General features: G+C 43.8%; 1 protein-coding gene across 5 annotated transcripts in view; it reads left to right on the top strand.

Moving 5' to 3' along the window:
• The window catches only part of ARHGAP17 (Rho GTPase activating protein 17), an 85,815-nt gene extending 76,495 nt beyond the window's left edge, over positions 1 to 9,320 (top strand). For 2 of the 5 annotated variants that reach the window (XM_045849301.1, XM_045849297.1), the window contains one exon: positions 8,517 to 9,320. In XM_045849301.1, the coding sequence (XP_045705257.1) occupies positions 8,517 to 8,647 (131 nt within the window). In that variant the 3' untranslated portion in view covers positions 8,648 to 9,320. Of the gene's footprint in view, positions 1 to 2,029; positions 2,078 to 3,782; positions 3,832 to 8,516 lie in introns of all 5 variants that reach the window. The other 3 variants (XR_006786932.1, XM_045849299.1, XM_045849298.1) reach the window with 3 other exon arrangements.
• The last annotated feature ends 3,437 nt before the right edge of the window (positions 9,321 to 12,757 follow it).

The following is a 12,757-nucleotide window of genomic DNA, read 5'->3' as shown; positions in this document are numbered from 1 at the left end:
TGGGTTGGCCAAAAAGCTTCTTCAGTTTTTAAGTAAAAACAAAGGACACATTATTCATTTTCACCAATAACTTTATTGAACAATGTATTCGCCATTTTGTTCCACTACCTTCCGCCATCTTTCAGGCAACTTCATAATTGCATCTTCTTAAAGCTTTTTATCTTTTTGAGCAAAGAAGTGTCCCAGGTACCTTTTGTTGTCTTTCAGGGAATTGAAATTTTTTCCATTAAGCAAATTTTGGAAATCTGAAGGTACAATGTCTTGTGAATACAGCAGATGAATCAGGACCTCCCAGCCAAGCTGTAACAGTTTTTGCCTGGTCCTCAAAGAAACATGCAGTCTTGTGTTGCCCTGATGGAAGAATATGGGTTTTCTGTTGGCTAATTCTGGACACTTCTTGTGGAGCGCTGCCTTCAGTTGGTCCGACTGGGAACACAGTAAAGGACTCCCTTCCAATCCCACTGTGTGCACATCACCTTCTTTGGATGAAGGCCACACTTTGGAATGGTTGCTGTTAGTTCATTTGGTTTGCCCCATGCTCTCTTGTTTTCCACATTATTGTAAAGTATCCACTTTTCATTGGCCATCACAGTTTGTTTTTAAAATGCAACGTTTTTGATATGTTTAAGTAGAGAATCACATTCGGAAATACCATCAGAAAGGTTTATTTCTCTTAAACTTATGTGGAACCCAAACATCAAAGTGATTAACATAACCAAGCTGGTGCAGATTTTTTTCAACACTTGATTTGGGGATTTTGAGTATGTCAGCCCTATCCTGGTGGTATAATGTTGATTGTTTTCCATTAATGTGTTGATTTGATCACTGTCAACTTCAACTGGTCTTCTGCCTGACCATTGAGTATCATCTAGCAAGAACTCTTCAGCACAAAACTTCGCAAACCACTTTTGACATGTCTGATCAGTCACAGCACCTTCTCCATACACTGCACAAATTTTTTTTTGTGTTTCATTGCATTTTTACCCTTCTTGAAATAATAAAGCATAAGATGCTGAAAATGTTGCGTATCTTCTTCCATCTCCAGTATTAAAATGGCTGCACAAAAATTCGCCAGTTTTAATGTTTTTTTAAAAAACGCTTGCTGATATGACACCTGTCAATACAATCTAGCAAATTTTTTTCAAAGGAAGTTAAAGACAACTAAGTGCTACTAGAGTCATCTTATGGGGAAACGAAGGGGACTTTTTGGCCAACCCAATACATTTGTCTAAGAAGTTATTTGAGTGTGAAATTCATTTTTTAGTGAATTCCTCATTAAAATGCTTAATTTTCCTTCTAAGAATAAAAATGTTTGTAGTAAATGAAGCATTTCAGGTATGACTTAAAAACAACCACATTTTGTGCCAAATTGGATGCTAGGGAAGAGAGATCTCTGGATCACATGAGAGTAGGCGAGTTGAGATTTTTCTTATGATTCTAATTCCATGGAAACCTATTTGGTGTGTTGGTGACTGTACATATTTTAATGGGCTACCTGACAGGACTTTTTTTATAGGCAATCTAGAGCATGACTATTTTTATTTAATTATGACTTTAAAATGAAATTTCCACCCGAAGTGCTTTAATTCACTATTTGATTTAAGGGTAGGATGAATGGATTTTTCTCTAAGTGTGTTTTTTGGTAATCAAGAGCTTTGAATTATTTTACAACAGCTGAATTTTAAATTTTTCTCAATGGAGCTATTTGTATTTATAGTTTTTTTAATTTTGATTTTTTGTTGTTTTAGTGGAGCTATTATTAGAGAAGAAACCGAAATATATCTCTAGGGTCTCCTACCATACGAGTGACTTCTCAACTGAAAATGAACCAAGGGGCACCCCAAACTGGTACCCCAAATGATGAAGGCTAGCTGATTAGTCTGTCTTTTGATAATACTTTTTTCCGGGAATATAATGTGTAATTTGCATGTGCTATAAGTGTGGTTAATAACTTTTTTCTGATGACACGTCTGCTTTTTTGAGAAAAACAAAGCCACATGTGGTTTGTTGTTTGTTTGTTTCCCAATAGATGCCCTCCCTAGCGCCCTCACAGGTGGGGAAGGTGAACAGGACTAAGGTTTGTAGCTGCCCAGCAGCTTGCCCCAGTGCCCCTGCTTAGCCTTGTTCTGTGTGTGTGCTTTTGAGCTTGTGCTCAGGAGCAGTCATCTGCCCCCATGCCATTTGTCCTGCAGTACGTAGACGTCACTTTTGTTTTGATCAGAAGCACTTGGAGCTGCAGTGCTCCAAATTCAAGAGCTATATGTCAGCAGATTGAGAGCCCAGTTTCAAGTTGGTCAGATAAGATACTAAGAATGTCTTCTTTCTTTTTGGTAAGCCTTTTGCAAGCAGACTGCTCTGCTGGCATGATTTACCTGTCATTGATTGGCTCGTCACACCCAGCCAAGGAGGACTTGGGTGCAGTCAGCAAGGGAAATTGGGTCCCTTGTGTCTTGAGCTTTAATATTTAATTTTATAAAACTTAATTTTAGGTGCAAGTTAACTGCATGGAGCTTCTTAATTGGATGTTTAAAATTTTCAGGACAAAAAAAAATCTTCATCCAAAGATTACACACTAAATCCCTTTACATTCTAGCATGCTTACATTTGCTTTCTTAAACCACATGAGCTCTTAAAAGGCGCTGTGAGGCTCATCTGAATCTTGCCTTTTGGTCCACATTTGGATGGCTTAAGGTTCTCATGGGTACCATGGCTCTTATCAGCTGATCTGAGCAGTAAGCCTTTAGTGGGCTACTTAGCCAGAGTGTTCACAGCTTGGGTCTGAGTAAGACTTTTTATAGAAAACAGGAGCCCAACATCTAAGACATGGAGGAGGGCACAGATATGGTTCCACCTTCCAGACTCCTCAGAGATGAGCCCAAAGGAGATGGGCTGCCCAGTTGTGGAAGTCAAAGAATGAAGGGACTAAATCCTAATTAAGGGTGAGCCTCTAATACTTCAGTTTTTGTGACACATCAAAATTTAGTTCCCAGACCTTTCCTTTTCTTTAGGTGAAACACTGTGAACCACTGCGTATCTGTTCTTTAATACTATTGTTACTTAAGATGTATTTATTCCGGAAGATTATTTTATTGATCTTCTTCAGCACTGTACTGTTGTGTACTTTGCAATTATCAGATAACTGAAAAATTGTAGTAAAACTACTTTTCCTTAGGGTATTAACTAAATATTTGAAAACCAGTCCATTTTATGAAATTCAAGAAATTCTAGGTCACCACAATTAGCTTTGTATTACAGAATTAACTTTTAATTTCTTAAAGTCCTCTGGACTGCAGTTCGAAGCACATAGGCCAGTGTTCAGAACGTATGAGCCCATGAGTATTGGCGATGCTGCTGCGCACTGTTCTTGGGTGCAGCCACTGGCCGTTTCCAGGAGGAAAGAGGACCTTCCATTGACAGGCAGTCCTTTGTTGTGACATTGGGGTTCACTTGGAAAACTTTACATGGACAAACTTCTGAAAACCCAGTTTTTGTTTGGAGCATTTACTCTTAAAAAGTCGAATTAAGGCCTGGAGATTAAGATAAGCTCTTGGGAGAGGCTGTTGTTGCCAAGCAGGCGTGGCTGCAGCTCCTGGCTGCTCAGTGCCAGCACCTGGGAGGGGGCGACTCTGCTGCCATTTAAGGCTCTTCCTTGTCTTCACTGTTACTCTAAAAAGCAGCAGGATGTTAGCTTCCTAATGGAAATAGTTCACATCTGGCTGTTTTTAAAGTCATAGACTTTAGCAAAGAGTTTTCTAATTTAAACATTTTATTAAATAATTTAGATGTATGACCTGCCATAATCAGTCAGAACTGAAATTGGAATATTTAATGGTAAGGAAAAGGCACCTGATTGGCCAAAGCATTTTTGCTACTTGATGATCATATTTGTGCACTAATGCCTGACACTAATCAATCACTCTAACCCTGCCTGCTTGCATCTCCACTAACAGTGCATGCACTAAAGGAGGTCGGCTTCATTTGTTCATGCTTGCTTCAATCTTCTGAATAATAAGTGTGCTCACAGGTGTGTGACGGGGTCACAGGGTGGTGTTGGTACTTTTTGAGTTTCCATTCTTCTTCGTATGAGGCAGGCTAGAGGTGCAATGGGGAGGCACACACGGAGTTGGACATGTCTGACTTTGAATTTCAGCTCTCTGCAGTATCAGGTGGAGTGCAGCCTGGGTGATCTGTAAAGTGGCGATGTTCGTGAGAACTGGTGTTGAGGGATTGTGCTAGATAAAATGGGAAAAGCAGCTGATGCTTCTTAATACACAGTGGGTCCAAGTAAATGGTAACTATTTTACCTAGGAAATATAAATAATCAGAGTTTTGTCATATGCCAACATTTTAAAACTTACATGCCCACCTAGTCTGCTAGGACCCAGACACAGGAAATCTGGAGCCCAGGTGTCCACAGTTTGATTCTAGGGCACCATTTGGTGGCAGATTAAAAAGACAAGACTCAGGCCCTGACTGGTGTGGCTCAGTTGGTTGGGTGTTGCAAAAGGTCACAGGTTCTATTCCCAGTCAGGGCATATGCTTGGGCTGCAGGTTCAGCTCCCTGTCGAGGCAAGAGATTGATTGATGTTTCTCCCCCTTTCCTTTTCCCTTCCTTCCCCTCTCTCCAAAAATAAATAAATAAGATCCTTTTTTAAAAAGTCTCAGGAATAGAAGATATTTCTTAACTTCCTGAGCCTGAGAATCACGGTGAGTCACTCGCCCACTGTGTGGTGATGCAAGCAGTCTCTGTCAAGGTGGTCATTAAACACTGCACACTTTGCTGGCTCTCATGGTGTTCTCTTGCTAAAATTAAGCTCTTTTTATAGCATGAAAGTAATGCATTAAAAAATAAGTGTAGCTGTTAAAGCAAATTGGGGGACTAGAATAATAAGAAATCACCCTTCTATAATTGAAGAAGTCCAGTATTTATATTCTGTTCTTTTTCCTGCTAGTTGTTTTTCCCTAAAAGGCAAGAGAGTACATGATAATTATTTGTCATATACAAACTTCACATTTTACTTTACATCAAATGCTCTTTCCCATGTTATAATGTAGTTTTTATAACCATATTTTCGGTGACCACATAATATTTTGTTAAGCAGATATGTATTATGGCTAGTAGTTGGACATTTAAGTGGCTTCTGTCTATAGTTTATTTTTATCAATAGGTATGAGTCATGTCACAGTAAACATCCAGTGAGACTTGGACAGAAGTTCTCTTTTGATTAAAATGACAAAAGGTTGACTCAAAGTCTGTTATAGACTGAAAGCCTCTCACAGCCCTGGAAAACTGAAGAACAGTAGAAAGGAGTCATTCCCTCAGACTCTAGTTTAGGGAAGAGGGATGAATGGTTGGGAGGGGGTTGACTGACAGGCAGTTGTTTAATTTCAAAAATGTGTTTAGGTTCTATAGCTGTCGAAGTGACTATCAAATAACCTTGGAGATTTGGAGGGTGGGTGTACAACCTAAGCACATAATGAAAATTGTTAAAGTGATAGATAACTGTAGATAAAGTGATAGACAGGACCACACCCTAAATCACAGAGAACAGTCCTGGCCCTGAGCGCCCACTTGCTGAATTAAGATAAAAAAGGGAGGGACCTGGTTATTTGTCTGAGCCCCAGATTGGTGGTGAACCACATCACATGCTGCCTGAGCAGAGGCTCCTCCTGGGCCTCCCTCTCTTTCTCTGTCCTTTTATTTTTGTTTTGTTAATGGGATATCATGAACACAGCTCCAAGGAGCCTGTGCTCAAAGACCAGCTTTCTTTGGAATGCCAGTATGAAAAACTGTGCCTTATGTAAATTCATAGCCAGAACATTTTAGAAGTATTTAAAAATCTTCTAAAATGACCTTTTTACTACAATGAACCACATTGCTTAAGACTTAACCCATTATCTCCTCAGATACTGTCTTTTCTCCCGAGACCCTCACCAAAGGACATACAGACCCCTTTGGAGAGGAGGGAGCATGTTATGCTGATAAGAATCAGACTCCAGAGTCCAACCAATCTGGCTCCGGTGAGGCTCTGTCCAGCACTGGCCTTGTCACCCAAGTGAGGATTGAGCCTCTGGAGTCCCCCTTCCTTATTGTGAGGGTGGCATCAGTGCTGCCTGGGGGTTCAGTGAGGATATGAGGCAGTGTGCTCACTTAGCACCGTCCCTGACAGAGAGCACTGATGCTGTCAGCTGTCGTGATGGAGATCAGTCTCCTTCTGAAGGTGGCTCTGCACACATGCTGCAGTTCTCACTGCTTGTTGTGTGTAAATAGACTTGTTTTCTTTTAAGAAATAATTCAGGAAAGAGAGAGGGGCTGGGGAAAGGCACCTACCTGCCAACCTCAGGTAAACCAGACAGAGCTTTCAGGAGGAGAGGAAAGGAACTTTTGAATATATAAGTAATGTGCTCATCATAAATAGCTAGAGACATTCAGAAAAGTACAAATTGAGAATTTATATGTCATGAAAAAAGAGCAAGCTTGTCCTCTGAAGACAGCTGTGGCTGATAGGTATTGAATTTGCATGTAAATACAGTTACTAACATATAGAAATCTAAACAGTGTGTGTACTCCCCTTGCATTGCACATCCCACTAGGCATGTCCCTGCCACAGTCCCTTGTCTTACTGGGTTAGGGAAAGGGGATTGAATTTGCAGTGGATTTCTTCTACCAGTGTTGCCTTTTAGACATAGCTACTTATTTACCTGTGGAAGGAGAGGATTGGAAAGATGGTTGGACTAGATGATTCTTCGTCCATTATTTTGTTCCGTTGTCCATCCACTCATTCAGCCAGCCAGCCAGCCAGCTACAAAATTTATTGAGCATCTGCTAGTAACCGGTTACTCTTTTAGGCACTGTGAACAAGGTAGACATGGTCCCTGCCCTGTTGACTTCCCTTCTGCTGAGGACAAATTCAAGACATTCTTTATTCTGTGCACTATACCACCCTTGACTATACCATTGGATGGTGCAATTCAACACAAGGTAGTTGGTTTTACAGTTATCATCAGACCATATCATCTGAAATGGCATTAAGCACCTGAACTCTTTGATACCTTGTCACCTTCCTAAATCTAGAAATTTCTCTGAGTTGTGGTACTTACACCTTGAGGGACAGGTCTGCCAAGCCAGAATTCCATGTGAGAAAAGGGACACTTCAGGAAGTATAGGGGCAGGAACCAGTCTCAAAGCAGTAAGCTTCCCAGAAGTGTGCCCACATTGCCAGCTCTGCCTGTGTGGGTAAGGAGCAGGTGGGACAGAAGTACTGCCCAAAGCAGCTCCCTGCAGGGTCAGACGTGGTGAAACTGCACCACTGCAAGGACAGAAAGCAACTCTTGAGCGTAAAGGTGGAACTCCACAGCATACCCACCTCCCACTCTAGTTCTCTCCTTGCTCCCTATATGACTAGCCCTAACTCAGCAAAGTGAAACTACAGCAGATTTGAACACCTCCCTTCTTGCTGGCCCCAGCCCCCAAATCTCTAACATGGCTCTTATCATTTGCTGGCACCTACAGTTACTGGAGAAACAAATCCCCTCTTGATCAGGGTGCCCGCCCGACCATGGGCTTCATTAAAGCTGTGTCTGGCTTGCTCACTGCTATGACTTCAGGTAGAACTGTGCCTGGAACATGACAGGTGCTCAGTAAGTATCTGTGCACAAATGAATGAATGGAGACACATCACCTCACTAGGAAGAGGGCTGTGATTGGTTAAGGTGTCTGGTGAGCATGGGAGTGAGGGACAGTGGCTCATGGACCATGTATTTGCCACCTTGATAAAGGAGTTCCAGCCAACATAAGGCATGAAAAAAAGTAGAAATATAAGATTTAGACACAGAAGAGAAAATTACTGTTTGCAGGAGATTTGACCATCTACCTTAGCAATTGCCAACCAGGGGTAATTGTGCCCCTCAGGGGACATTCAGCCCTATCTGGAGACATCTTTGATTGTCACAGTGGGGGAAAGAGGGCTTTGTGTCATGAGCATCTAGTGGGTAGAGGGCAGGGATGCTGCTATACATCCTACAGTGCACAGCACAGCCCCCACAAACCAAAGTGACACGTCTCAGCATGTCACCAGTGCTGAGGTTGAGGGTATAGCATTAACAGTAAGAACACTTATCAGCCTTAGAGGAGGGAGTGTTTCCCAGTGAAGCTCACCTATTCCTGCAGTCCACATGTTGTCAGGAGGTTTCAATTAGTGCGTTAGTTGGCACTGGTAAGAATGACATTTCTTTCCCTCCATCGGAAAAAGCGGGTCCTTCACGGGTTGCATCTCAGGACTGCCATGGGCTCACAAAAGGGACCAGCAAGGTCAGGAGGTGGGGCTGCCACATGTCTGCCCCTGGGGTCTCAAAGGCTTGACTCAACTTCTAAGGGCTAACGGTGCCTCTAGTAAGGTAACGTTTGTGTGCATGAGCTGACTCAATCTCTCCAGCTTCTCTTCCTCTCAGAGTACCCTTGGGTGGCCTCTTGGACATGACCATGCATTGATAACATATCTCATGTTTTTGTCCAGACACCAATTCTAGAGTGTCAGAACCACTTCGCAGTGTCTTTCCTGAAACGCATCCAGACTCGGCAAGCAAAGACCTGCCTGGCCGCGTTCTGTTGGATATGGACAACGATACAGAAAGTACTGCCCTTTGAAGAAAGCCACCACAGCACGTGACCCCTTCCACCCTTGTGAATGGAATGGGGCAGGCAGACATTGACCTCTGCAGACCAAACAGTGAGCAGCTTTCAGTGGAGGGAAGGAGGAAGCCTGACCACACAGAACTTTGCCTTCTCGCAGCCCAGCAACAGAGTGGAGGCTGACACTTAAAGCTGAATGACCTGTGTCCTCAAGAAGCTGGCTTTCTTTGCATAGGAAAGAAATCACTCCAAACAAAACGAAACAGAAATCTGGAGTGGAAAAAGTATAATTGTGGAGCTTTGTCACTGCCATCACTGCAGGCGCACCAACAGCAATTTGGAATGAATGAAAACAGCAACATGTTACTCTCTATTTAATAAAACCCATTCATTATGCAACTTGCCTCCTTCCTGCTACTTGGACTTCATTCTGCTGCAGAGTCATTTTTTATGAAGTGCAGTCTGTGTCTCCCTGACCCTTCCCAGCCGTGAGCATCTGTGGTGACTGCTGGATCTGCCACCACAGCAAACTGGATGTAACTTGTGCCTTGTTGAATTGTCAGAATGTAGAAAGAAATGGACTGTTCTTTTTTAAAAAAACCGTGTAATTGCTACTTGATAAGGACTGAACATTATTCTAGTTTCATGTTTAATTTGAATTAAATATATTCTGTGGTTTATATAAAAACTTTATCATTCTTGGAGGAAAAACTGGTTGTGAGGAAAAACTGGTTGTGTGTATGTGTGTGCATGCACATTCACTTAACCAAATAGAATTGTGGCTGAGCCACCCAGGGATCTAAATGTGACTGTAGATGGTTGAAAGAATAGAGAACGAGGTCACAGCAGTGACACCAGCCAACAGGTGCTCCAGAAACCTCCTGACCGATTGTCCCTCAGTGAATGTTTCAAGGGTAAGGCCCTCCCTTTGGTCTTACCAGTCCTATCCCCCTTTCCTGTCCATCTAAACACACTTAGACTCTTGTGGCCGCCCTGCAGCCCCACAGGCCTCGCGCGCAAGTCAGAGCCATTACTTTCCATAGGAGTTCCAGTTCCCAGGGACTGGAAGGCACTTCTTTCACAGGACTGAACTACTTGGGAAGAGCTGATGGGGAATTGGAATACAGTGAGGTCAGCAGACAGGATGGCTGTTCCGATGGTAGCCCTCCCCTTGGCCCCAATTCGGCCATCTTCTCTCAGGAAGAAAGAGGAGCATGCCACTAGTGTTGTTTGCTGGGCTTATGATCTGTCCCAGCAGACACTGGACCTCCTTCCACTATGAATTAACTCAGCAAGTTTAACTTGAAAAGGGCAATTCTTTTCTTCTCTTAACTCAATGTTCCCTGTGCTTTGAAGTACTCCCTACATTAATTACACTGAGAATATGGACCTATCTGCCCATTTCACCCATCTCTTTGTATTTGCCTAAGGCTCACTCTTTCCCTCCTCCTACACCATCCATGTGTGACCTTTCTGTGCACCCCTTTAGCTGTAGAACAAGCCCTGTAGAGAAAGCAAAGGTCTCAACATTGCTCATCTGTTGTTGAGCTCCTTCTACAGGGAGCCCAGATGTCCACAATCTGGCACCTGCAGCACCTCAGAGATGCCTCCACCATGATGCCTGAGCTCCCACTCAGGAGGAAGCTGGGATGCGGTTCCTGGTGCCTAGAGACAGAAAGGTCTGTGGTGAACATCCTCCTGGAATGCAGCATGTGTTTTGTTAATGCTGATTCTGAAATACGAGCCATACCCTCGTTATCTTAATGTTGTTCAGTTTTCACTGTTCCATTGTTTATTATAACCTCCCTACCTCAACAGCTACAATCTAAAGAAAAATGACTTGACTCTGTGTGTATATGTGTCAGAAGTCAATACCAAATCAAGGCTACCGTCCATCTTGATGGGTGAGTCACAGCATGAGGGCCAGTCGTATATTTGGAGTTGCAGAGGCATCGTGGTGGGAGCATCTCCAAGATGCCGCAGAGATGTGACTGCCCTTGCTGGGGGGCTGCCGCATTTGTCTCCTGGCACTACACACGGCGGAGCTCCTTGGGCAGATTTCTGTCTTCCCACACTCTTCCCGGCCCGACTCCATTTTCCCATCCACACAGGTGTTCACAAACCATACGCAGTGTCAGTTATCTCCTGCTACATGTCACACATCCACAAACTTAGTGGCTTAGAAGAACACACATTTATGATCTCACAGTTACTGTGGGTCAGGAGTCCCAGAACAGCTTAGCTGAGTCCTCTCTAGGTAGTGGTCAAAGTGTCAGCCAGGGATAGGGTCCCATCTGGAGGTTTGACTAGGGAAGGATCCACCCCTAAGCTCCTTCAGGTTGTTGTCAGAACTCACGTTGAGCCCTGATTGGTGTAGCTCAGTGGATTGAGCCCAGGCCTGCGAACTAAAGGGTCATGGTTTGATTCCCAGTCAGGGTATGTGCCTGGGTTGCAAGCCAGGTCCCCAGCAAGGGGTGTCCCCAGCAGAGAGGCAACCACACATTGATGTTTCACTCTCTCTCTCCTTCCCTTCCCCTCTCTAAAAATAAATAAATAAACTCTTAAAAAAGAAAAAGAAAAAAGTTCTTGTGGTTGTAGGACCACAAGTTCTGAGGGCCCTGACTGCTGCATGGTCATCATCTGGAGGCTCCCAGCTCTTCCTGGACAAGTGGGTTTCCCCAGCGTGGCTGCTACTTTATTAAGCCATCAAGGACCATCTCTCAAGTGAGTCTGCTAGCAAGACAGTCCTACATGAAGTAATGTCATTAACTACAGACCAGCGTTTGCCACAGTATTCTTCTGTTGGTTAGAAGCCAGTTCAGTCCTATGAGAGGATTACATAAAGGCACAGACACCAGGAAGCAGGATCATTGAGGGTCATCTTAGGGTCTAGCCATCACACACACTAAAATGTCATCACAAGTGACATGTGGGACTATATTTGATTTTTGGAAGTACAAAAAATTCATCAAGGTTCTGTTTTTGCTCTCTCTGAACTCGGTTTTTGTGCACGACAATAAATTATATTTGAATGATCAAAAAAACATTTGTATGCCATTTCATGATGGAAACTCAGCATTTTTGTTTCCACACAAGGACTCAGAATTGAAGCCAGGTCTTACAAATAATTGCTATGTGTCCTCCGTGTAATTACTGAGGATTTACTCTTCCATATATAGGCCTAGACCCTGGAGAACCAATCTGAACCATACAACCATGGCCTGGGCCCCCAGGAAGCTTGCAAATGAGCACCCGGGAAGCAGGTAGAGAGGTGTGGAGAGAGAGGAGCAGTGGGTCAGCAGGGGGTGGGGTGAGCATCTCAGAAGGGATAGCTGGTACAGTGGCTGTGTGCTTAGAGGCAGCATGGAAGTTGAGTGGAAGGAGCGCAGCCATGAGGTACAGGGCAACAGGAGTGGGAAGGACTTTATACCCTGTGTTTGGAAGTTGCAAAAGGCAATAGGGGCTGAGAGGGACAAAGGGAGTGGCAGTCAGATTTGTACTTTCAGTCCTTGTGGCTGTAGTGCAGAATATGGAGTCAGACAGGGCCAATGTAGAAGCAGGAGACCCTGAGAGAGGAGCAGATGCTGGCCTAGGTTACAGTTAACACATTGTTAGCTAGGGTGGCAGAGTCAACATGGTCTGGTGATTGATTATGGGTCCTTCCCAAAGGTGAGAGCTGGTCACAGGGCAGATTAGAGACTGGTGGTGGTGAAAGAGGACTTGGCCACCTCTTCAAGCTTACACCTCAAGGAACTAACTTGGTGCAGTAATAGTGGGTGTTCTTGGCGATAGGTACCTGGGCAGAGGTGGCCAGCCGTGTCGGGCAGGGGGTGTGACAGGTGAATACAGATAAGGAGCCAGATGCCATTGATGTTTTAAGGCCATCCATTCATTCACCAGGCACTGTGGTAGGCATCAGTGTGCATGACATTCTGCCCTTGAGGAAGTCCAGCTGGGAAGACCGTTAAGTAACCAACAAAGTGTGACACTGGCTTTGAAGGCACATATCGTGGTGGGAGTTGGGTGATCAGGGAGGCTTCCTGGAGGAAGTGATATTTAAGCAGAGACTAGGAGTTAGCCAGAAGATGGAGGAATAGTTTAGGCAAAGGGGAGAGCAGAGGCAAA

The sequence above is a fragment of the Phyllostomus hastatus genome, unplaced genomic scaffold, assembly GCF_019186645.2.
Source record: "Phyllostomus hastatus isolate PE091 unplaced genomic scaffold, TTU_PhHast_1.1 phas_contig_64, whole genome shotgun sequence".
NCBI classification, from domain to species: Eukaryota; Metazoa; Chordata; class Mammalia; order Chiroptera; family Phyllostomidae; genus Phyllostomus; species Phyllostomus hastatus.
This window is presented reverse-complemented; position numbering and strand designations above follow the sequence as displayed.